This window comes from Dioszegia hungarica, assembly GCF_025882075.1.
Source record: "Dioszegia hungarica strain PDD-24b-2 chromosome Unknown MKK02contig_8, whole genome shotgun sequence".
Taxonomy (NCBI): Eukaryota; Fungi; Basidiomycota; class Tremellomycetes; order Tremellales; family Bulleribasidiaceae; genus Dioszegia; species Dioszegia hungarica.
In genome coordinates, this window is record NW_026515770.1 from 2914921 (window position 1) to 2938562 (window position 23642).

Consider the following 23642-nt stretch of genomic DNA (forward strand, 5'->3'; position numbering starts at 1 on the left):
CATCGTCGAGCGTATACTCTACCCCGCAACAAACCATCACTCATCGCACTCATCCCTACACGCAATGCAAGAAGAAGGCCAGGCTCAGGAAGAGATCCTCGGAACACTTTGCGAAAGGTTGAACCAATTCATCCAGGATCGCTCTCACAAACTCGAGGACTACGATCTAGCGGACGTCCTGGTGAAACCCTTCGATTTCGGCACGGCGCCAAGTGGTCGTTGGCTCAGTGAGACCGCGGACCCGCCTCCTCATGTCAAAGATGTCTCAGTGAGAGCACAAGCGTGGGCTGGTCAGGTCAAGAAATGGGAAACTTCGCTCAACAAGACGGCAAGCTACTCGTCCTGCCTGGCAGTCCTCACAGACCTCGACGATGCCAAGACCGACGCCGAGATCCAGAGCTGCACCCGCAAAATCCACGAGACTATCGCATTCCTGACTGGGGTGAGCGAGGGCTTCGAGGAGGATTCGAAGAATATCTCGAAACCCGAGACGTGGTCGTTGGGGCAACCGGCATCCTGGTCAAAAAACGACTCCCTTCGAAAGAAGACGATCCACACGTGGGTGGATAAAAACAAGCGTTGGTTTCTCGTGCTTGTCAGACCAAGCTGCACGTCTACAATGCCCTCTTGGCGATGGCGGAGGAGCGGAAGAGCACCTTGGAGAAGCGGGACACAGTTGAGGCCTCATCTTCCACCACAGCCTGAGAGTGAGTATGCTCGCAAATGTTCCTCTTGTCTCGGCGTCCGGACGTCCGGAGTGTGAATAATGCACGTTGTTAGTTCATGTTCCGTCCCCCTTCCTATAGCCCCCAGGTTTAGTTGCTTTTCATAAGTCTGTTTGATACCTGCTTCCTGCCGACATGTGCCCTTTCTAAGCCCGACACATTTATTCATACCTGCAGCTCTTTGCCGCTCCAGCAGTACCCTGGCCATGGCGGCCATCGGCGCTGGGCTTCATCAGCGATGAGCGGTGAGCAGTAGCAGTCAGGCGTTCGTCAGCGCCAATAGCAGTCGCAGCACGGCCTAGGAGCTCTGACCCTCCTTTGACAGCTCTGACCCTCTTTTGATCGCCGAACCGCGGTACGCAGATCATGATCGATTACTCCGACACACACAAGCCTCCTCGACACACACTTACTGCATACTGCTTGATAGATTGCTCTGTTCGCTCCCGATTAGCGTTCACGAATACGCCCATCCCAGATTCCCAATCAAGCCGCATATACAGATGTATCGAGCGGAGGGTCGAGGAGCTGATCAAGCCCACCTTCTTTTCTACACCCAATACCTCGCCGCTTCATCCCTGCTACTTACTGCATTATATCTACCACGATAATGGCCGATGCTTCCTCCAAGTCGTCCTCAGTCATCAAATCGGGCGGGGACGCTATGTCAATTGTCAAGTCGGGCGGGGAGGTCACGGAAGGCATCGTGAGGATGATCAGCGGGCCTGACCTGGTTCAAACATCCATTGGTGAGTTGGACGGGCGGTCGCAGGGGTAGCAGCGCTGATGCTGATCAGCCAACCTCAACAATGCTGCCGCCTTCTCGATGGGGGCCAGTGCTTGCGCTCAAGCCGTCGAGACCCTCGCCGACACCCACATCAAGTTGACGGACGGTCGGGATCAACTTCGAGCCCAGACCGAGCACATCAGGGTCAGAACCGAAGAAGTCCTCATCAATACCGCACCTGCCCTCACTGGGGTCTTCGCCGGCGATCTCGACCATGAGGTGGTCTCGGTCCGGGAGCGCTCGATCGGTCTACTCAGGGGGAAGGTCTTTCAGGGCGACGAGTACGAGATCTGCAAGGAGAAGGGTGCGAGGCGATATGTCCTGCTCGTGGCGATTCTTGACAAGTGAGTATCAGTCAACCTGTATAAGCAACCCTGTGAGATCTGCAGAGCTGATGATGGTAGTCATGACACGGTCACTCGCCTCAAGAACATCTATCTCCCTCCTTCCCTCGTCGTCCCTGACCACGTCTCTCTCCAAACCAAGGTATTCTCTACCGGTCGCGGGCAGGCCATCTTTGATGAGGTCGAGGAGACGATGCAGGGGAAGCTGGAAAGACTGGTCAGGAGTGACGACACGTACAACATGTGAGCGGGAGCCAGGATCTCCGGTAGCTGACTTCAGATACTTCCTCCTGGGGTCCGGCGTCCACCTCGCTCGCGATGCAGTCTCTCGCCTCACCATGACCCACCTCGGGCCCATCACCTCCGCGGCCGGCGAATTCTACGGCGACTGCATCCGCGGTGCGAATGGTATGCCAAGGCACTTCCTACCCGTCGGTCTCCAGCTCCACATCCAGCTGGGCAAGACCTCGCAGCTCGTCCCCATTCTCAATATCTTGTCCATGAGCAAGCCCGACGGGAAAGCCTTCCTCGCTCAGCGGTTTCACGACGTCCTATTCTACGGCACCGAGGCGGATATCAAAAAGGCGCACGGCTGGGCGGCTTTCTTTAAGCGCCACCAAGGGGAGCCTAAACGCAAAGGGTTGAAGACGCTCGGCCTCGTCGTTGGCGTCCCGGTCGCTGCGGCCCTCTACTTCGTGACCGTACCCGCTGCGGTGGCATGGTATACTATCGACAAGGGTGTTCACTGGGCCAAAGACGCTACCTACCTCTACTACCACCATGGGGCCTACAATCCCTCGGAAGGCGGTCGCGAGGTGTTGCAGAAGGCTTTCGGGTGGAAGGTGGCTGTTCAGAAGACCTAGCGCGTCATAGCTGGTTGAGCTCTTGGTTGGACATTTAGTACATTTGGGCGATACGTAGTGCAAGACATGTACGTACAGTAGCTCGCTATTGGCTGCCCGCAGCTGTCTCATGCTGCACACCAGATCAAGTCGCACGGGATGGGTGGAGGCTTCTTACCATCAGCTCGGTAGGAGATTGGTTGAGGAGTAAGCAGCGGATTTAGCAACACCGCGCTCAGCAATCGACTGAGTACTGACATACTCCGTCCTCATGAGCCTCATGAGTAGATTAGTCAGTACTGTGATGTATGGGCCGTGGGCGAGCATCAAATTGAACAGGAGCGATGTCATTCGACGTATGCTCCTAATCCCTCTGCGAAACGCTTGGCACGCCGCGCGACCTCGCCCCTCTCACCCATCACCGTCAAGCGCACGCTCACGCCTTGCAATTCCGGATCCGAGTCGAGCGATGGGAAGGGGGTAAGATCGTATCGGCCGAAAGCGTAATTGAGGATATGTGTGGTGTACGGGGACGAGGACGATGTGGCGGGAGATAGCCGGACTATTCCTTTCACTGGGGAGTCAGCCACGCTATGTGGTAAGGGGGATAGATGGGCTAGACGTACCTCGGTAGATCTCAAAGCTGAGCTTTGCCAATTCTCCATCCAAGACGTCCCGATCAAGCGGTTCCACTTCCCGAGCCTCCTCATCCAGATTCCCATTCGTATCCACCTCCTGCACGCCACACCCGGAGCCGTGCTCGTGTCCCTCATGCCCTCCCCCACACCCCTTCTTCCTCGACCCTCCTCTCCGCACAGCCCGCACTTCCACCTCATCTCCATGCCACCCCTCGGCCTGCCCACCCAACTCAGCCCAGCTCTTCCCCTCCACCCCAGACTTCTCCCATAGACCCGTATCCAGCCCAAAGATGACCTCTGGGTCCATCCCCTCCCCTTCGGCGCCGATCCTGATTCGAGGCGTCTCGTCATTGAGCGTGCCGAGATGGTCCATCAGGATATCGTACTCGTTCTCGGAAACGAGCTGATGCTTGTTGAGCAAGAGGAGGTCGGTATACTTCGCTTGGAGCTGTACCAGTCAGCTACAGCCAGGGCAGATAGAGGACATCATTTGGCCGCTGTTCTGACCTTGGCTGATGGTGAAGTATCTTCATATCCTCTAAAGTTGACACAGTCAATAACGGTCACCACGCCGTCCAGCTTGAACCCCTGCGGCTCAAGCTGACGGATCTGAAGTGCCAGAGTCGCTGGGAAGGCTGATCCGCTAGATCGTAAGCTCAGACACGTGGGGAACTGACCTGGACTCGATGATGATCCTGTCGGGCGAGTACTTGTCCCGTACTTCGATCATGGCGTTCTCGACGAGACCGACCATCGTGCAGCAGCTGCATTGTCAGTACTGCGTCTGACCGTTTCTGTATGTGGGTCTTACAGGCAACCGTTCAAGATCTCGGAGACACCAGTGATGTTGGACTGAGAAGCCAGCAGCGAGTCGACTGCTAGCTTCAGCTTTCGACCTCACCGAAATCAGGTCTCGAGCAAGCTACCTTCGACGTCCCCGTACTCATTTTTCAGCAGGACTACCTGTAAGAGATCAGCTCGGCGCAAGCGTAGTGGATGCGAGCTGAAAGGTGGGAGACTTACCTTGTAGTCCTTTGGTAACTGCTTGAGCAGACCGAGGATGGTGGTCGTTTTGCCCTTTTCAAGTAATCAGCTGAGCGGCCCCCAACAAGCACTCCTCCTTCAGAGAACCACGAGCGCTCATACGGAGCAGGGTTATCTCTTTGTGAGGGACCGTCCGAGATTCATGACTCACAGCTCCTGACGCAGGTCAGTACAGCTGTACCAAAGCCCAGGGGAAGGAGCTGAAGCTCACCAAGGAACCCCGTAAAGCAGGTCACCGGGACCGGCTTTCTCGCGCTTGAGCTTTCTGCTTGGATGTCTGTCATGGCAGCTGATGATGAGCGGGGGCTATTCCCTGTAGATGCTTCAGCTGTGATACGAGCACTATCAAGACTTTCTCTGAAGAGTTTGAGCAAGTCCCCTCCACCCTATAAAGTTTTTGCGAATTAAGCTTAAGCGAGACCTTACTGCAGCAGCCAGAAAAGATTAAGTCCGCCCTTCTCATCCCCCTTATCATCATATCATACACTCCCTCGCGATGCCTCAGCTACAGCTCATAGCGTCTCCGCAGTCGCACGCCGAGCCTGCTTGGGCCGTCGCGTTCAACCCAAAGCGTAATCTCCTGGCGTCCTGCTCGACCGACAAGACGGTTCGATTGTACTCTTACTCCCTCCCCTCATCTTCCAAGCCGGTCCATCAGCACGGTCCTGGCTGTTCCCATGATATCACACATGGCGAGTCTACTGCATTATCAGGTCCAGCCTTCCCATCGGCCAGCTCGGACAAGCCGGTCATACATCACGTCAAAACGATTGAGACGGAACATAAGCGCACGATCCGGTCGCTTGCCTGGGCCCCTTCTGGCAAGACGCTAGCTACGGGCAGCTTCGACAGTACTGTCGCGATATGGGAAGAGTTAGATGGGGATGGGGACGAAGGAGAGGAGGAAGGTCAGGAAGGGGTGTATAAGCCCAAGGCGCCTACGAAGGTGTCGGGAGATGTGGATATGGACGACGACGATGGGGATGAAGGGCAAGGCGAGCGGGACGTCAAGGAGTGGGAGTGCGTGACGACCCTGGAAGGCCACGAGTCGGAGTGCAAGACGGTAGGATGGAGTGCGGACGGAGCGCTGTTGGCGAGTTGTTCGAGAGATAAGAGTGTTTGGGTATGGGAAGGTGAGCTCGTCGGTCCTGCCCTTGATGGACATTAGAGTATATTGCTGATCCTTCAGTCCAACCCGACTCCGACTTTGAATGTATCGCTGTCCTGATGGAGCATTCGCAAGATGTCAAGAACCTCTCATGGCATCCACACGAAGAGGTAAGCTGGTCCTAGCTGGATTTGTTTGACAAAGCTGACTTCCCAAGATCCTCGCTTCTGCATCATACGACTCCCACATCCACATGCAATGGGACGATCCCGACGGTGACTGGTGCATCTTCCAGAAGCTACACCCCAAACTTCCCCTCTCGCAGATCAACATCCCACGATCGGACGCCGCAGCATCTCCCAGCCAAGGTCAGATCTCGGCGTACAACTCGCTCGTGACTGCGCTCTTACCGACTCCAGAAGAGCGCGAGGCGGAGACATATCTCAACGTACCGCCGTTGCTAGAGGATGAGACAGTATGGAGTCTCGCGTGGAGCCCTTGTGGGCGGTTCTTGGCCAGTGGAGGGGATCTAGGTGGGATTAGAATATGGGCTAGAACGTAAGCCTGATCCTTCACATCTAAACCTATGAGAAGACCCAGTCCCAAGCCTATGTCCGATACTGGATCAAGGCTGACTTGGCAGCGGAAACAACCCTGACTCCCCATTCGTCGAAATCGCACACACCGCCGCCCACTCCCGGTCCTGCTTCACCCTCGCCTGGGCTCAGGGCGGTACTCTCCTCGCCGCCGGAGGTCTGGGTATCCTAGCCAGCGCCGGCGCGGACGGCAAGATCATCGTCTGGCAAATCACTACTCCCGTCAGCGCGGACGGTGCAGAGGCCGACGCGCCGAGCAAAAAGCCGAAAGTCAGCATTGCGCCTATCGCCGCTATCCGGGAGGCGCATGGTGTGGCGGATGTGAACTGTGTGAGCTGGCTGCAAAGGGAAGATGGGGGCGGACAAGGGGTGCTGGCGAGTTGTGCAGATGATGGGAGCGTGAAGGTGTGGAGGGTGGTTGCGGATGCGGAATAAGCGGGATTGGGCAAACAGGGCGTTGAAGGAGGGGAAGATCAGGCCTCGATCTTGATGATGCATCATCTTTGGCGGACCGACCTATGACTCTCTCCTGCCTGTCTGGTAGCTGCGGGACCTCTGTCACGAAGCTATGATTCTGCCGAGCTGCCGATCCACCTGAGACGCTATGACGTAGCCACAAGTTTCATGCGCCCGGTCATTGTCCACCTCCACCGCGATCCACCGCTCACATCTCGCGTTGATATGAGCTTTGCACGCCTTATCAAGTCATACATCTATAGTCAAGATGACGATAGACGACTCGACGTTGGTAGCTCAGGCTGTATCGAGCTCGACAAAGCAGGTTCGACGAATCATACACGGCTCAGTTGGCCGTAACGGGCTGTACGCTGCGTTCGTTCTGAGTAATGTGGTTTCCGCTGTCTCGCGATGGAAGGTGAGTGTCCAGCGGAACTGGCAACGGATCTAAGCAGATCATGGATTCTCAATATCGATATACCGCCTGCTCGGCTCCAGTAGTCATGATAGGGGCTGATCGCGTTCAGGATCAAGATCTCACAAGAGCATCGCGGTAAGTTCATGGGTCAGACTTGTCGGCTGGGCTTCCAGCGGCGGCGGCTCTTAGCGCCTGGGCAGACAGTACTTCCTGGAGGATACTATCGGCTCTATATGCTGACTGGCATAGGCTGCCCGTTGGGTATAATGCCGCCTACCTGAACGCCCCGATCCCCTCCTTCATCCTGGACACCTTCCTCATCCCCTTCCTTGTTTCAATCACCTTACATCAGGCGTCAAGCGATCCACAAGAGCTCTCGATGATACCTAATATGGCAAGCACCGCCGTCGCCGCCTCGATACCATTATTAGCATCCTCGCCGTTGGGTCCGGGTGGGAGGATCAGCGGGGAGATGTTGATGATCCTGGCGGCGGGGGTATGCAGGATCGACAGACTGGCTGAATCGTTTATCGCATCGACTTTCGTGAGTGCTGAATGGGGTATGTACTGCGATACGAGCTTATATACTGTGTAGATTGCCCAGCTCGATCCCACGCACGCGGTATGGGCTGTCTTCTCGCAGTTCCAGGCGGTCATGCGATACGCTCAATCAAAGGCGGACGGGATCACTCGCCCATCGGCGTCAGAGGCCTCGAGCTCCTCGGAGCGCTCCGAACCGAATCAGCTGGTACTTCAAGACGTACAGAGACCGCGTATGTCGGTATCATCATTGTCTACCTTGCCCTCGGCTCCTTTCGACTGGACAAATCATCTCGTTCTGGGCGACAGCTGATGTCCAGTGGACGTATTTGAGGCTGTATCGAGATCGTACAAGGCACTCTTGACCAAGCTGAGATTGTGGAGTACTCAGCAGATCGTCCTTACCTTGGCTCTGAGTCTCTTAGGGTTGGTATTCGTGGCAGGACGATCGTGGTTGACAGGTAGTAGTTCAGGTGAGTCCTGGCGTCTCAATGCTGGGCTACCAACGATAGAGTCCTAATACTGTAGAATGGCCGTCCGGCGCAGCGACCCACTACCAACGTCCGACATTGTCTCATCAGCTATTCATGAGCTCCCTCATCCTCACGCCCACGCTGTTCGAAGCAGGCCTTATGCGCACTGTCCGAGGAGGACTCAAAGTGGGCTTGGGAGGCATCGTGTGTGTTCAGCTTTGCGTGTCACTCTGTCTGACCTAAGCTGACTGGTGTAGTCAGGGATCCTCATCAGTTGGCATCCTGGGAACTATGATCTACACTTTGCGGCAACGCAACCCTATGAACGTGTCTTTCGGGTACGTCCTCGCCTGCTTTTGTCACACGCGAGCCCTTGCCGAGCTGATCTCAGCAGACACTCCATCCTCCAAGCTTGCGCGGCGCTCTCGTGCGGCTGGATATGGCTATATCGGTCCAGTAAGCTTCTAAACTGGAATCCTCGATCCTGCCGGGATAAGCTAACATGTACAGAATCCTGCCTTGCAGTCACCTTTGCCTTATCCCTCCTTGTCGCTCACCTGATCACCGCGCTCATCGCCCAAGGCACAGGTACCACCCCAGTCGACCTATCCATCCCCTTCATCCTCCTTCGCCTTCAGCTTGCCGCATGCCCGCCATCCCCGAGACCGGCGCAAGAGGCGGCAGAGGAGAAGAAGAAGCCGGATCCGCAGAAGGGGCTCACACCTTACGAGGAACGGGATGTGGATATGGTGCTGGAGTCTGGGTGGTATACTGCTCTGAGAATAGTCTGGGCAGCAATAGGTAGACCAGCATGATGTACGTTTCCTATGCTGTTGTGAAGATAGCGGTCGAAGACTTGGTGCAGATGAGAGCCTTGTAGGTGGGGCCATCATGCGATGGAGAGGAGTTACATCTAGCTCTTACAGCCTAATCCTCTACGCACAGAATCATGTGGTTCTTGCTGCCCAGCCGAACAATCGCTATCCGATGCTGGACCATTTCCTGCCTGACGATCAAATACCGCGGATCATTGACTTTTCGGTCATTGACAAACAAGCCCCCAGCTTGGACAGCTCGGGTCGCGTCGGCTGCGACATCAGCTAGACCTACTACGATGAACAGAAAACTGTCTCACCTCTCGCTTTGCACAGCCCATACTGCACCGCCAGCTTTGTGACAGGCAGACCCTTGATGTCGCTCCATGTAACTCGATGAAACCTCGGGTCGCCCTCGAAAGCTGAGATGATATCGTCCGCTTTTAGGAGGCGAGGATTTGTCTGATAGAGGACGACTGCCGCCGTTTGAGCCTTTTTGACTGCTTGTTCTGGTCAGGTCAGCATGAGGTTCATCGTAAGAGCTCGAGAGGTAACGATGGACTTACCACCATGTACAAGTTCCGTGACTTCGTCCGCTAGAGTCTTTTGCGCCGTCCGAGCCTTCTTATCTCGCTGTAGCGTCAGCCTGGTCGTGTTCGTATATACTGCAGCTCTCAACTCACGAAGTGCTGTGTCATCAATTCGTCGATCTCGTCCACCTTCAACCAGCTGAAGATGCGGAGATACCGCTCGACATCCTCATCGGTTGATCTCAAGAAGAACTATTGCACATCAGCTGAATCACATCGACCAGAATACCACTCCTGACTCACTTGATAGAAATCAGACACGCTAGTCCGCTGCTGATCCAGCCAAACAGCGTTCCCCGCCGACTTTCCAAACTTCTCCCCCGAGCTCGTCGTCAAGAGCGGTATTGTCAAGCCATACGCCGGCTCCCTCCCCTTCCCTTCCTCTAACCCTGATCCATCCTGGACATCCTGCCGAGCCTCATCTGCCGCCATCCGCTTGATTAGGTCAATGCCGGCGACGATGTTGCCCCATTGGTCGCTGCCTCCGAGCTGGATCGTGCAGTTTCGCGTGCGGTAGAGATGTAGAAAGTCGGAGGCTTGGAGGAGTTGATAGGTGAACTCGGTATAGGATATGCCGGAATCTGACGACAGGCGATTCTTAACGCTGCTGGATTAGCTGGACTCCGTTGGGTGCTGGCTGACATAGCCAAGATGGCTAGCCTCGAACGCAAGTACAGGACAGCTCACCTATCCCTTGCCAGCATCACATTCACCCTAGCCATCTTCCCTACCGTCCGCAAGAAGTCCAACAAGCCCACACCTTGCGTCCACTCCAAATTGTTCAGCACCTCCAGCTCGCCTCGTATCGCATCCTCATCTACCGCCCTTTCTTTCCCCTTTCCACCACTCTGCTGAGGGCCGAAAGCACCGTACCCGCCTCTCCGGCCTGCGTACTCTGATCCGAGCTGAAAGAATCGCTCTACCTGGTCGGTAATGCCGCGGACGTTCCGGTCTAGCTCGTCTGATGCGAGGGCGTTGCGTTCGGTAGATCGGCCGGAGGGGTCACCTATTGAACCGGTAGCTCCGCCTATCTGCCTAGGTCAGCTTCCACTACAGATGAGAGACAGTCCATGGCTGCAGCTCCGCTTGGAGACACTTACTATAGCTATAGCCTTATGGCCTGCCATCTTGAAATGCAGCAATCCCATCAAGGGCAGCAAATTCCCAACGTGCAGAGATGAGGCGGAAGGGTCGACACCGGCGTATAGGCATGACGGCGACGCTACATGCTGGCGTAATCCAGGACTATAATCATCAGCTGGGAGACTCTCAGTCCAAGTTACAAGTTACAGAGTAGCTACTTACTTCGTCAAGGCAGAGACATAGCCTCTCGATTCCAGTTCATCGATGACATTACGTTCAGCGACCCGGCCAGATTGGGAGACCGCGCTGTAATGACTGACATGACGCGTCTGGGATCTTACGATGAGACGCAGAAGAGCTGGCGGTGATAGCATCGTCGGCTGAGATGTGAGAGGTCTTGAAGTTTGCGAACATGCCCGTTGATTTTCTTGGCTCAGCGGACAAAGTTTTAGATTTGAGGAATGCGGAGTTTGGCGAGCCCGGTGTGGGTCCACTCGAGCTTGAGGAGAGCGAGAACGGAAAACAGATTCATTCGTCGAAATAGCTCTGATATAGAAACACAACCCCCTCTTCTTCGATGTATCGCTCTTTTTTGACCCCATCATATGCCCCTCTTGTCTATTTCCACTCGTCCTCCCCGTCTCATTGCACCATCTAGTAGAAGCCTGTAGGCTGAGCCATCATACCGCCGTTAGGCATCCCGCCGCCATTTGGGAATCCACTGGACCTGTCAGCTAAGCCTCTCACACAAAGTTCCAGAGCCTAACGACTCACCCTGGTCCACCGATCATCAAGCGCCCACCGAGACCGGACCCCATCATACTCGACGGTTCCTCCGTCTCCTTCTCTGCCGTCTTTGACCTCAGTTCCCGTACTTCCTTCTCAAGCGCGGCAATCTGCGCAGTTCAGCTTGCTCCGCTCTCTGGGCGACGTTGAGGACTTCGTAGCTGAGACTTACCTTGGTAGTCTGATCGCGTTGCAGCTGGAGCACATATGGCTTGGAGTAGTCGCCAAGACCGAAGCGCCACGACTATTGGGTTAGCGGTTGCTTTTCAGAGCCAAGAGAGTTGGTTGACTAACCATCTCCTCCACAAAGTCCGGCCTGACCAGCTCATAGCAGACATACAGGATCGCGGCGAACGCGTCCTTGTTGCCAATGGTGACAAAGTACAGCGCGAGCTCCTCGGCGACCTTGATATCCTTGCTGGAAGCGGCAGTCTCGAGTGCGTCTCGCCATAATCTGTCTGACTTGGAGAGGTCGAGGGAGGGTTCGTACATGTTGTTAAGCTACATGTTATCAGCTTCCTGCTCAAAGCGGAACCTTCATCCAGCACAGCTCACCCTGTACAGCAAGCTCGCGATCCGCCTGAACTCGAGCAGCTCGTGCTTCTCCAGTCGCTTGGCCAGTTTGATGGCATCGTACTGGTCGTACGTCTCGAGCGAGCTCCTGAGGGTTACGTGGTCCTCCTCCTCGATGAGCAAGTCGTTGTACGCCTCGTTGACAACGGTGATGTTGAGCTTTTGCGTGCCGACGAGGTATGGCTTGGCGAGGGGGAGGTGGTCGGCCGCCTGGAGGATTTTGACGACTCGGCCGTGGTCGAGCCGGGGAGTAAGGGCGGCGAGGAGGTCGGGGAGGAGGTTGGGCTGGATTTTAGCAAAGTCTTACTAAAGACAATATGCTGGCTTACCTGGTGTGCAAGGTAGAACGAAACGGCCTTGTAGGCGATCTCCATGTTGGCCACCTTGACGATGACCTTCTTGAACTGGTCGTGGTCCCAGTCGCTGAGACGCTCCATCATGGCGAGAGCTGCGTTGTCGGGCTCATCTACTGAGTCAGCTCTCACTCTCATTATGATCGCGGCAAACGGAGATTTAGCTCACCGTATACGATGTACAGGAAGACCAGCTCGGGCCAGAGATGTGCCTGCTCGGAAGCCCTGATCACCTTGGGCTACATGTGTCAGCTGAAGCCCGTCTTTGAGCGAGGATCGTGGACGTACAATGTTGACGCGCTGCCAGAACAGCTTGAGATGCTCCATGACTGATTGGTCAGCTTCTTTGCGGTCTCGGTCTGCAGTCCATGACAACTCACGCTTTTCTGGACGGTACTTGGCGTATAGCACGGACAGTTCCGTGAACATCCCCTGGAAGTTTAGCTTCGTGCCGGGAAATGAGACCGGCATAACTCACCATGTGCGCCCGCTCGAGACCCAGACCACCCTCCATCAGGCTAATGATCTCCTCAAAGTAGCCATTCCGTTCATACAACGACAACAAAGCGGGAAGCTCCTCAGCGTGGACCTATAGGTATCAGTTTGTGATCTTTGACCTTCCCATCGGAGGACAAAGGAAAACTCACAATCAAGTTGAGACCACAGATCTGGGCAAGTCGGAACTCCTTCTTGTCCACACAAGCGGCATTGACCTGCTTCCACACCCTGCCATTGTCAGCTTTGCTCCATCACGACCAAACTTCACGACTTACTGGGTGTTACCAGCCTTCCTCGCAGCATCCACCGCCGACTGATTCTCCCCGAGGTAGATGAGCGTAGTGGCCAATCTGGCCCAGTTCGAGATGCTCGAGAAGAGCAGCTTGGCAGCCTGGCACAGCTCGTCCTCGAAGCACTTCTCCCCGACCTGCAGCACATCCGCCACGTTCGTCATCGCCAGGAACTCCTCCATGTCGTGCAGCCGGTCCGTCTTGGCGTAGGCGTACGCGAGCTCCGTGTCGATCTTGGGCTCGCGAGCAGTCTTGCGCGCCATCTGGAGATAGCGCACGAGATCGTCGTGTTTGCCTGCCCGGTTGGCAATCTCGATGACCTCCGAAAAGTTGGACGGGTCCTCGGCTTTGATGTACGAGTCGATGGCGTCCTTGACGCGCAGACCGTCAAGCTGGGCTTTACCGAGCCTGGACCAAACAGCGGGCTGGTTGATCTTGTTGGCGTAAGCGGATCCGCGGTCGATCGATACCATGTGCTCGACAAGGACGTCCATCGCCTTGGCGTGGTTGTCGTGCTTTTGGTAGATGGTGAAAGCCTCCTCGTACAGCCCGGCGTCCGTGGCAACCTTGGCGATCGCGTCAACATCATAGCCCGAAAGCTTGTTGATGTACCCCATGACCTTGCCACGATCGTTCTTGATCGCAGTGAGGAACATGAGGGACTGGAGCGACCGGTTGTCCGAGAAGGGAGACTGCTCAAGAATGATCTTCTCGAGCAGCTCCAGGAGGGGACCGTGCAGCTCCATGTGCATGAACGCCTTGACCGTGACCGAGACGTCATCCGGGTCGGTCGACTCCGGGATGGCGGTAGCGACGACCTGGTCGATGAGGGCCCGACGGTGGATGGATTCCGGATCGAGGACGCGCGTCCAGAGATCGACATCTCTCCGCTTGACGAGGTACCGAGCCTGATGCTTGTACATCTGGTTCTCGTTGGTAATGTGGATGAGCTCGTCATCGCAGAAGCCCTTGGCGTAGGCAATGTACGCGAGGTACGGGTCTCGCTTCTCGCAGTACTTTCCGACGATCGCCGGGTCGTACAGGTTGTTGTCCTTCAAGAACGCCTCCGGGTTGTTGTTGGAGTCAATAGCAATCTTGGCGACCGCGTTGTAGACAGCGTGGTCGGTCGAGCCCTGCTCCACCTTGGAGTTGAGCCAAGGGAGGATGAGCTTGAGCCGGTTCCGCTTCTCGACCTCCTCGACCAGCTCCTCGATGGGGAACTCGCCAGTCACCGACATGAGGAGGTTCTTGATGACCATCTCCTCACAGTCGACGTCCAACAGACCCCCGACGACAGCAGGGGTCCGCTGAGAGTTGACCCGCTGGACGTAGATCTCGATGAAGTTGGTGAGACCGTTCTGGTAGAGGTAGAGGACGAGGTCGTGGACAAAGTCGAACCGGTCGCAGACGATGATGAGGGGGAGCTGGTCCGAGAGCCGAGCCTCCTTGAGGAAGTTCTTGACCTTCTCGGGGTTGTAGTGGTTGGACTCCCGGCAGATACGCTCGACCTCGCGAATCTGGCCGGTCCGGGTAGCGGCCTGGATGTACTTGAAGTGCACCTCCGGGTCCTCGCTGAGGTTGACCACCGAGCCGAGGTAGTAGTAGAGACCTGCGTGTCAGCTGCGATTCGCATCTCCAAGGCGATTATCAGCTCACCGTCCGAGGACTTGAATTGCTCAAACAGCTCGATGAGCTTAACGGGGCCAAGCAAGTCCGAGTATTTCGTAGCAATCTGCACGACCACCGCCAAGTTCTGCCGGATGTTGCTCTTGAGCATCTCTTGGAGACAAGGGATAGTCTGCTCGACGCTGAGCTTGCCAAAGTAGTTGACAAGCCACTCTGCGTTGTACAGATTGGTGTGGACGACGCATCGCTTGATGTCCTCGAGGTCGTCGTAGTGCTCCAAGGCCTGAGAAGTCAGCTTCTTCCCCGCGTCGACGACAGAGACACAGAAGCTCACCCGCTGCATCAACCCAGCCTTCTCGCAAAGGTTCGCGATCCGTGGCTTATCATAGTGGCTGAACATCTCGTTTCCGAGGATAGCATCCGCGACCTGCGGCGCATTGACCAGGTTCATCTCCAACAGCCGAGTCTGCAGACCGCCCTGCTCTGGCTTGTTGTCCTTGAGCGCATCGAGGAGGAACGAGGTCGCCTGCTGGATCATGTTCTGGCCCATAAAGATGTCGACGACGCGTTCGATATCGACCATCGGTCCCGCCTCGTCGTTGACGAGTTGGGTGGCAAACTCGCTGGCCTTCTCGGGGTTGATACGGACGAGGTGCTGCAGGAGCTGGGCGTAGTCCGGGGTGTAGCCGACCTTCTTCGAGTAGAGGACGATCTTGTCGAATTGCCCGAGCTCGGCAAAGCAGGCGACGACCTTGTTGGGGACGGAAGCGCGGAGATAGACGGATAGAGCGAGGTTCATGTCGGCTGAGCGTACGAGGTCTCCGAGTTCCTCGCTGCATTCGAGCTGTCTGGTCAGCTGGTGTCGTGCGAGGGATGCGTCGTACTAGCTCACCTTGCTCTCCTTCAACCACTTCTCTAACAAAGGCTTCTTCCCCTGCGCAATGACGGGCCTCGCCAACTCCAGACTCTCATACTTGTTGAGCTCGCCCTTCTCGAGCAAGATCCCAAAGTACTGAAGAATGGGCGAAAGCGAGCCCTGGACCGGGGGAAGCTTCTTGAACATGTCGATGGTCTGGGGTGTCCGGAGGATACCGCGCGGGGAGTTGGCGGCGATGCGCGCGGCCTCGCTGTACTGCTGGTTCTGCATGTACACCTGGAACTGGCTCTGGATGATGTGGTCGGCTCCGGGAAGCCCGGCGCGGGTAGCGAGCTTGATGGCGAGCTCGGCGTTGTTGAGGTGTTCTGGGGTGTCAATTATGGTCCTAGCTCGGTCGTCACAGACAGCGCATGTAAAGGAGAACAGCAACTCACGCTGAATGTACGGCACAATAGTCTGCTCATCCACCGACACACTCAACACCTGCCCCTTCTTGTTCACCCCAATAATACCATTCTGCGCCTCAAACTCGGCCGTCGTAAAGATCGTCTCGCCCGAGATCCGGTTCATGTAGATGCACGTCCCCGTCTCGATCTCGTACAGGTGGATGAAGCCGAATTTGGTGACGAGGTAGATGATGCCGTGCTTTGCCGAGACTTGGATGGCGACCGGGAAATCGTTGACTGCTTCTGGGGGGAAGAAGACGTCGACTGCCTTCTTGGTAAATGGCGCGTTTGGGGGTTGGTGGCCGATTTCGACAATGTGCAGCTATAAAGTCAGCTCATGTCTCCGACACCGTGCAGAGGGGAGGGAGGAAGTAGCTCACCTTCGCACCGTTGGCTTGCCTTGCAGCAAAAGCAAACACCTTGCTAGCCACGGTCGCTCCCTCCTGCTTGATCGTTGCAAACGCCGCCGCGTGACCCTCGATAGGCTGACTGACGCCCCGCTCCACCGAGTACAGCTGCATGCTTCCCTTCACCTTGAATCCGTTCTGCCCCGGCTGGCCAGCTTGCGGGTTGGCCGAGATACCGACGACGACCAACCACTTCTCGTCGGGTGAGACACGGTAGTTGATGATCTGATTTCCGGCGAGAGTGGGGTGGCGCTCGAATATCTAGAGAGATCAGCTGTCGTCCCCACGCTCGACGTTCTGCCAGCTGACCTTTCGTGGTGCGGATTCTCCGCCAACGACGTTCCAGTGCTGCACGTCCCGCTCAGTCACGAGACCCAAAGTCGTATCGCTGATCCAGGTCCAGAAGGGCACGTCATCGTTCATCAGATGTGACCCGACCTTCTGCTTGGTCGCAAGGTTGAAGACCTGGAGCTGGCGTCCAGCTGCAGTATGAGCTTTGTCCGACGCAGTGCCACGTCAGGTATTCCGCAACTCACACTTCAGGGCGATGATTTTCTCTTTGGGGTGCATGATCGCAGAATCAGCCGTGACTTCTCAGATCAGCTTTCAGGTCTTCACAACCGATTCACCCAGGTAGCTGATACGTACTTGGCCGTCTGATGACATTGTTCGCGTCCGCCAGATCGACGATCACGACCTGGTTCGTATCGTTCACATTTTCCCGCCTGCGACCGTCAGCTCTTGCAGGCAACGTTCGTGCCGGGACTAGCTTACACGCAGATGAAGTGGTCAGACTCCAAAGTGAGGGACTGGAAGGCGATAGAACCCGGCTGGATTCCGAGGGCCGTGAGCTAAGAAGCAGTCAGCACATCATCCACTTCCCGTCTTTGATGGAAGTCGACAAGCTGACCTGGACGTGCTCGGTGAACTAAACTAGTCAGCTATGTGCAACCCAGTCAAGGAAATATGGCTCACAGTGATAGGCTTGTCCGCCATGATGAAGCGCTCTCAGGGGGACAACCCGTAATTGTAAGAAGGAGGAAGAAGGAGAGCGTGCTTTTCGCGCGCGCTTGCGGTCTCGTAGCGGGTTCGTAAAGCTTCGCGATTTTGCGAAATGGGCGTTATAGCTGTTGTTCTGTATCTGCTCTGCTCTGCAGATGATGCTATAGCTGAGAAGGGTGGGGTATATGAGAAGGAGAGAGAGGGAGAGGAGAGGAATGCAGGTGCTATCACCCTTGGCTGTGCGTTGGCGTTGGCGACGCGGCGGAGGTATGCCGAGAGGGTTCAGAGCGGCGATGTCCGAGCTCAACCGGGCGGGGGGAGGACCGTGCGTGCCTGGAAGAAGCATCGGACGGGGTTAGCTTCGGGGATATGGAGGAGGCGGGGCCGGTATGAGCTGGGGGTCCCTGCGCTGGAACTGATGCTTCGATACATCTCTTTGGCCGCCCGCTTGATCTGAAGAAGCGGGGCGAGGAAACGAAGCACAGAATTCGATCTAAGCCCGCCTCTTAGACAGGGTCGGAGGGATCGACCGCCCTCAGGTCGGCCAGCATCCTCTCGTCGTCGGCTTACCCCCAATCGCTGATGTGCTGACATGTGAGGTGGTAACCTGATTCTACCTGATTACTGATAGAGGCACGATACTCCCCTGACCGATGAACGAAGACCTACGGCCGCCCAGCCCAAGTGTGCGCAGTACGGCCCATCCCCCCTGAGGTCCCAGAAAGGATGTCTGGTACGCGCACTCTGAAGAAAGGAGCGGAGTCACCTGAAACGCAGGCCGGATCCCTGTGCTCCATCCTCCATACTCCAATATCCATCTGGCCCACAACCATGTCCATCGACTTATACTCTTGCATATCTGATTACAGCGGACGCCCGTCAATTCTCTAACCTATCTGAGAGACCTCAGACGACGAATCGCCACCCTGCCTCAAGTACTTTCATTGCGATGTAAGCTGCCCAGGCTGCCTTACTTAACAATTGGATGCTCTGGACATGAGCTGACCAGCGTCAGGTCTGAACCTTTTGACCCGCTCGCCAATCCGAGCTTCTACCGCTCCTCCCTTCCCGGCTCCAAGCCTCCCGCGCAATTGTCTCCTGAGAATGGTCAGCCTTCACTTCTAGGAGCGGTTCTGTCCATCTGGGACTGACACTGACGCTCCAGATCCAATCTCACCGCGCTCACAGGTGGTCAATGGTAACGGCAATGGGGGTCCAGACCAGGCTATGCAGAAGCTCGACCCGGGGGCCGAAAAGCGTCAAAAGCTGCAGGCGGAGATGGACAAGGTCAAGGAGATCATGTTGGACAATACGAAGAAGATCGCTGAGCGTGGAGATCGGCTGAGTCACCTGGAAGAGAGGGCTAGTACGTGACCAGCTTCTTCTCTTCTCCACTGATGAGGTCAATTCGTGTTCTCAGCCGGCCACCTTGCACTGTGAGTGCACTGCTCACACTCAGGCGCACTCTCATACGCCAGCCAGAATTTCAAGCGGTCCGCTTCTGACGTCCGGAAGCGCATGTGGTGGAAGAACATGAAGGCAAGTCCTCTCTGTACTCTCTCTTCTCAATGGCTGCAGACAGGGTAGCTGATCCGAAAAGTGGTGGATCTGCCTAGGCGTCTTCGCAATCATCATCGTCTCGGGCTCCATCGTCGGCGCGATCAAGCACAAAGAGATCGTCGAGGTCATCCATCCCGCTCAGTCCGGCGAGCCAGTGCCGGTGAATGCGGGCCTCGATGGCTCGAAAGTGGGCGTGATACAGGGTGAAGGGGGAGGTGGGGTCGTGCCTGCTTCTCCGGCTGCTGGGGGTGCTGGGGTACCGGGAATGGGACTTGTCCCGACCTAGTATCAAAGGAGTGCTTCGTGATGAGGAGGTTAGAAGTCAATTGGATCTGTTAGCTAGACAGAGCTATACGATTCATGTCTGAATAGAGCAATGCATGCAAGATATCCTCGCTCTACAGGCGGCGCCGGAGTACAGCTACAGACTCGACATGAGCAGTCTGGTCAATCAGCTTCGCCCTGTCGATGACAAGCAGACAACTCACTTGTGGGAAGAGATCGAACCCTCTCACACTCTCCAGCACATACCCCCCGCCACCTTCTGTACCAGCTGTCCCCGCCCGCTTCTTCGATTCGGCCAGGAACCATCCGACATCCCTTGCTTGAGTATGGACGTTACAGCTGACGTAGACGATGGTTGCTGGGCTGAACTCGAGAAGTTGTGTCAGGAAGGGAGCATCACAGCCTTTCCTTGGCGGCTATACTGTCAGCTTACTAGTCTCATCATGGCGACGGAAGACGAAGCTGTAGCTCACGTCCACGACAACACAGCTCGCATCACCCTTGAACCCCCTCGCCTCCAAACCCCCAAAGATCTCCTCCGCCTTGCCCACGATCCACTGCGCCTTATCCTCCCCCAACCCATTAATCTCCGCATTCCGCTTCGCGGCCGTGATACTCTGCTCCGAGATCTCCACCCCCGCTATCCGGGTGAAGAATGGTGACAGCGTAATCCCAAACAGCCCGGAACCGCAGTACGTATCGACCAGATGCGTCGGCACGACCGCCGATCCAGGCGGAAAGATGGCGGCTCGGACGTATTCGACCAGGGGAGGGAGGATGGAGTTGTTGTTTTGGAAGAAACTACCGGCGCTGAATTCAAAAAGCCAAGGACCGACGCGTTCGTATACGTTCTCCTTGTGGTTTGTGATTGCGACGTGCTGGGATGGATCCAAGATGGGTGTGGAGGGGTCGAAAGGGGTGGTGGAGGAGGGTAAGGGAGATGGAGTGGGAAGAGAGTCACGGAGGAGGAGGGTAGCGCCTCGGGCGAAAGAGGTGATGGTGTTTTGTATCCTGGCGCGTTCGGGTGTGAGCTTGGCGTTGAGTACGGGAGTAGCGATGGGACATTCCTGGCTGTCAGCTATGTCTCATGTAGGCGTGCATACACGGAAGATCACCTCGATGTCCATGACGCCTGGTCGGCCCTTCCGCTCAAACCCTATCCGGACCTCCCACGGCTTCCCCTCTGCATCGATCACCGTCCCCGGTCTCTGGCCGGCAGCGGCCTCCCCGCTGCCCTCTCCAGCATTCATCCCCTCTTCCTCGTTCACCTTCCCTTCCTCCTTGACCTCGGCGTCTCGAGCAGCCTGCGCTTCTGCCCGTTTCCGCATTTCCCCTTGAAGACGCTTCGGCATGGCGTCAAAGTGCGGTGTCAACTTGGTCCGGTAGCCCCATTGTTGCGGGCTGCCAATCGTCTCGCCAATAGGTGGGACCTGAGTGGCAGATAGGGCCGAGAAGCGTTGGTAGGCGAGCTCGACGGTGTGCTTCTTATGTGCGAGCTGGAGGGGATAAGGGATAGGTTGGAGCTGGCACCCTCCGCTAGAGCTATTAGCTGGGGTCCAAGGTCATCATCGGATCAATAGCTGACAAACGAGGACATACCATTCTCCAAAGTATTTGCACCCACCCTCTGGGTTCTTCCGTCTATCCCCTTCTCCACCGCGATACGTCTCGCTATATTCCAGAATCTCCACCATGTCCGCCGTCGAATGCAGCCGATCATGCTTGAACACCTTCGCGCGGATCAGATCCCCCGGGTGCGCGAACGGCGTCACGATCGCCCACTTCCTCTCTTCCCCTCCATCCCCCTTTGGCGTGTAGAGCGACAACGACTCCCCCGAGACAGTGAACGCTCCCACCCTAAGCTCAATCACGCCCATGATCTCCAGCTCTTCCGGCGCCGCCCACTCCGCCCCGTCCTTCTTGTCCAGCAAGCCAGCAACGTACTCCCGGCCCAAGAAGTCCTGGATATCGTGCCATAGCACCTCGCCGGCAGAGTATGGGTCTGGCAGGTCCCGCCTGGGTTTCCGCTTACGTCCGACCGCAGGCTTGGACTTCTTTTGCTGCGCCCTCGAGGGACCCGCAGTGGGGACTGAGGAAGGGAGCATGGCGTTGATAGGAGCCTCGTTGATCTCTGTTGTGGACCCCGTGGGAATGGTGGGCGGGATGGAGAGGTCCGAGTCGGCTTTGACCCGCTTGTGCGGGGGCGAGTTGATAGAGGCCGGGCTGGACATTGTGTATGCGCGGAATGAGGTGATGGCGAACTGTCTGGTCAGGCGTATTGATCTATACATACACCCTGAAGGTATACAGTCAACAGTATTTACGGCTGAAGAGCGAGCACAAACAGGTTCTCAACTTTTTAAATGGGTGGATGGAATAGATAGGTCGCGCGCGATGATGGTGCGTCAGTGTCTAGTGTCCAGCCAAAGGTCATCCCATTCCTCATATACATCACTTCCTTGCAGCTACACTGGCACCCACCCGCATCCTCAGCTAGAGCTTCAACGCCGACGAACCGTACTGCAATCAGCGAAACAAGTAGCCTCGCAAAAAACCAATTAGTTCCATCGATCCACCCATCATGGCGACTTCTCAGCCTGCCCAGGCGTCCACATCGCAGCAGGTCGTCGCGCCTTCAGGCATGGACCCTGCAAAGTACGCGGCACTCAAGGAGTACAGAGCGGTGAGCTGCCAACGTCCCGGTCTCCCGTGCTGGCAAGCCGAACGGTAAGCTGATTGAGCTAGAAAATCAAGCAACACAACGATGTCGGCCAATCGCTCAAGACTGGTAAGTGTGCTTCATCTCTCTGGAAGACCCCCTCGCCTCATGAGGCATGAATTACAGGAGTCATAGGCGAGAATCTCATCCTGGGCCTTTGCTGATCTTCCAGTGCGCCTGAATATCCGGAATTTGCAATCGGACTTCGACCAGACCGAGGAAGATATGAAGGCCTTGCAATCTGTTGGACAGATCATCGGGGAGATCCTGAAACAGCTGGATGATGAACGATGTAAGCTGAAGTGCTCTCTTACGCCGGTGAAGTCCGGCGCTCGAGGTTTGTAGCTGACAGGTAGTCATTGTAAAAGCCTCGTCAGGTCCGCGATACGTCGTTTCGTACCGGCCAACACTACCGACTTCTAAGGTGAGCTGGATATGGCTGTGCTGCCCTGAGAGCTCGAGAAGCTTACATCTCAGCTCAAGTCTGGTGTTCGTGTATCGCTCGACATGACGACTCTTACTATCATGCGTATCCTTCCACGGGAAGTTGACCCTTCGGTATGTTCCTAATCACTGTCATCCCAGCTAGTGGGCTGTAGTAGCCGCGCTGACGAAGCAGGTATACAAGATGTCGCTTGAAGATCCGGGATCAGCCACCTTCGCCGGTATCGGTGGTCTGAATGACCAAGTCCGCGAGCTGAGAGAGATCATTGAGCTGCCATTGATGAACCCCGAGCTGTTCGAGGTGAGCTGGTTTGTTTAGTCCGAGGACGAAATGTGAGCTGACAAGGCAGCGAGTGGGCATCACGCCGCCGAAGGGTGTGTTGTTGTATGGTCCTCCAGGAACAGGTGAGATACCCTTGGGACGTAGAAGTGAACTAGATCTGACTGTTTCAGGCAAAACACTTCTTGCTCGTGCTGTCGCCGCTACCCTCAACACCAACTTCCTCAAAGTCGTTTCCTCAGCTGTATGTCTGCCTACATCTTCTCTGAGAATGCAAGCGCTCTCGAAGCTGACTATCAGATTGTCGACAAGTATATCGGAGAATCCGCACGTATGGTCCGAGAAATGTTCGCCTATGCCAAGGAGCACGAACCCTGTATCATTTTCATGGACGAAATCGATGCGATCGGAGGGAGGCGGTTCAGTGAAGGAACAAGTGCGGACCGAGAGATTCAGCGGACACTCATGGAGGTGAGCTGTTGCGGCGAGCTCGCTTTGAGGCACCAAGCTGACTCTATAGCTTCTCAACCAGATGGATGGTTTCGACTCTCTGGGCCGCACCAAGCTCATCATGGCTACCAACCGGCCCGATACGCTCGATCCTGCTCTTCTCCGTCCCGGTCGTCTGGACCGTAAAATCGAGATCCCGCTGCCGAACGAGCAAGGGCGATTGGAGATTCTCAAGATCCACGCCAAGGGGATCAACAAGTCGGGGGATATCGACTATGAGGCGGTGGTTAAGCTTTCGGACGGGTTTAATGGAGCGGATCTGAGGAATGTGTGTACTGAGGCGGGGATGTTTGCGATTCGGGACGATCGGTGAGTTTTAGCTAGCTGGACCGGCGGGATAGTACGGGTGAGCTGGAGCTGAGGCGATAGTGATGCTATCATCCAGGACGATCTGATGAAAGCTGTACGAAAGATGAACGACGCCAAGAAGCACGAGACCAAGATGTAAGCTGGAAATTCCTCGTGTGAATAGGTGCACCCGAAGCTGACACATCCAGGGACTACCAGGCGGTCTAGACGTAGACGTG

General features: G+C 56.0%; 10 protein-coding genes across 10 annotated transcripts; 6 read left to right on the top strand and 4 right to left on the bottom strand.

Annotated features, from left to right (window-relative positions):
* Nucleotides 1-64: 64 nt before the first annotated feature.
* On the top strand, nt 65-967 carry MKK02DRAFT_33396 (uncharacterized protein; the record flags this gene model as incomplete). Its single annotated transcript, XM_053088709.1, has 2 exons — nt 65-707; nt 834-967. 2 exons carry the CDS (start codon nt 65-67, stop codon nt 965-967), a joined length of 777 nt encoding a protein of 258 aa, XP_052945905.1.
* Nucleotides 968-1335: 368 nt separating this feature from the next.
* Nucleotides 1336-2719, top strand: MKK02DRAFT_44833 (uncharacterized protein; the record flags this gene model as incomplete). The annotated part of the gene is made up of 4 exons (XM_053093106.1): nt 1336-1474; nt 1523-1856; nt 1917-2099; nt 2137-2719. The coding sequence occupies 4 exons, from the start codon at nt 1336-1338 to the stop codon at nt 2717-2719; spliced, it is 1239 nt and encodes a 412-aa protein (XP_052945906.1).
* Nucleotides 2720-3045: 326 nt separating this feature from the next.
* Nucleotides 3046-4664, bottom strand: MKK02DRAFT_37021 (CobW/HypB/UreG, nucleotide-binding domain-containing protein; the record flags this gene model as incomplete). The annotated part of the gene is made up of 9 exons (XM_053089542.1): nt 3046-3272; nt 3325-3784; nt 3844-3979; nt 4014-4100; nt 4148-4211; nt 4263-4299; nt 4360-4413; nt 4532-4536; nt 4592-4664. 9 exons carry the CDS (start codon nt 4662-4664, stop codon nt 3046-3048), a joined length of 1143 nt encoding a protein of 380 aa, XP_052945907.1.
* A 212-nt stretch (nt 4665-4876) lies between these two features.
* MKK02DRAFT_26862 (WD40-repeat-containing domain protein) lies at nt 4877-6519 on the top strand (the record flags this gene model as incomplete). The annotated part of the gene is made up of 5 exons (XM_053087264.1): nt 4877-5042; nt 5100-5513; nt 5570-5658; nt 5706-6046; nt 6132-6519. 5 exons carry the CDS (start codon nt 4877-4879, stop codon nt 6517-6519), a joined length of 1398 nt encoding a protein of 465 aa, XP_052945908.1.
* A 289-nt stretch (nt 6520-6808) lies between these two features.
* MKK02DRAFT_44836 (uncharacterized protein) lies at nt 6809-8786 on the top strand (the record flags this gene model as incomplete). The annotated part of the gene is made up of 9 exons (XM_053093107.1): nt 6809-6958; nt 7068-7093; nt 7208-7502; nt 7554-7731; nt 7819-7971; nt 8027-8177; nt 8229-8309; nt 8363-8427; nt 8482-8786. The coding sequence occupies 9 exons, from the start codon at nt 6809-6811 to the stop codon at nt 8784-8786; spliced, it is 1404 nt and encodes a 467-aa protein (XP_052945909.1).
* Nucleotides 8787-8898: 112 nt separating this feature from the next.
* Nucleotides 8899-10833, bottom strand: MKK02DRAFT_24734 (tyrosine-tRNA ligase; the record flags this gene model as incomplete). Its single annotated transcript, XM_053086925.1, has 9 exons — nt 8899-9044; nt 9092-9295; nt 9353-9415; nt 9466-9568; nt 9620-9980; nt 10064-10205; nt 10245-10407; nt 10477-10621; nt 10682-10833. The coding sequence occupies 9 exons, from the start codon at nt 10831-10833 to the stop codon at nt 8899-8901; spliced, it is 1479 nt and encodes a 492-aa protein (XP_052945910.1).
* A 280-nt stretch (nt 10834-11113) lies between these two features.
* MKK02DRAFT_33401 (uncharacterized protein) lies at nt 11114-17311 on the bottom strand (the record flags this gene model as incomplete). The annotated part of the gene is made up of 23 exons (XM_053088710.1): nt 11114-11180; nt 11234-11355; nt 11418-11489; nt 11540-11746; nt 11801-12103; nt 12148-12284; nt 12341-12410; nt 12460-12500; nt 12552-12603; nt 12650-12760; nt 12819-12897; nt 12945-14568; nt 14616-14868; nt 14920-15429; nt 15478-15827; nt 15897-16230; nt 16289-16576; nt 16625-16797; nt 16852-16905; nt 16964-17040; nt 17090-17166; nt 17226-17243; nt 17291-17311. The coding sequence occupies 23 exons, from the start codon at nt 17309-17311 to the stop codon at nt 11114-11116; spliced, it is 5040 nt and encodes a 1679-aa protein (XP_052945911.1).
* Nucleotides 17312-18562: 1251 nt separating this feature from the next.
* MKK02DRAFT_14663 (synaptobrevin) lies at nt 18563-18856 on the top strand (the record flags this gene model as incomplete). The annotated part of the gene is made up of 2 exons (XM_053085546.1): nt 18563-18683; nt 18777-18856. Coding segments are annotated over 2 exons (201 nt in total), but the record flags the coding sequence as incomplete, so codon positions are not given.
* Nucleotides 18857-19275: 419 nt separating this feature from the next.
* Nucleotides 19276-21453, bottom strand: MKK02DRAFT_26409 (putative tRNA methyltransferase; the record flags this gene model as incomplete). Its single annotated transcript, XM_053087187.1, has 6 exons — nt 19276-19320; nt 19366-19578; nt 19636-20229; nt 20278-20370; nt 20449-20698; nt 20762-21453. 6 exons carry the CDS (start codon nt 21451-21453, stop codon nt 19276-19278), a joined length of 1887 nt encoding a protein of 628 aa, XP_052945913.1.
* Nucleotides 21454-21743: 290 nt separating this feature from the next.
* On the top strand, nt 21744-23631 carry MKK02DRAFT_44841 (P-loop containing nucleoside triphosphate hydrolase protein; the record flags this gene model as incomplete). Its single annotated transcript, XM_053093108.1, has 12 exons — nt 21744-21845; nt 21908-21950; nt 22054-22173; nt 22238-22305; nt 22359-22439; nt 22501-22626; nt 22676-22730; nt 22779-22849; nt 22906-23076; nt 23126-23424; nt 23485-23559; nt 23613-23631. The coding sequence occupies 12 exons, from the start codon at nt 21744-21746 to the stop codon at nt 23629-23631; spliced, it is 1230 nt and encodes a 409-aa protein (XP_052945914.1).
* Nucleotides 23632-23642: the final 11 nt, after the last annotated feature.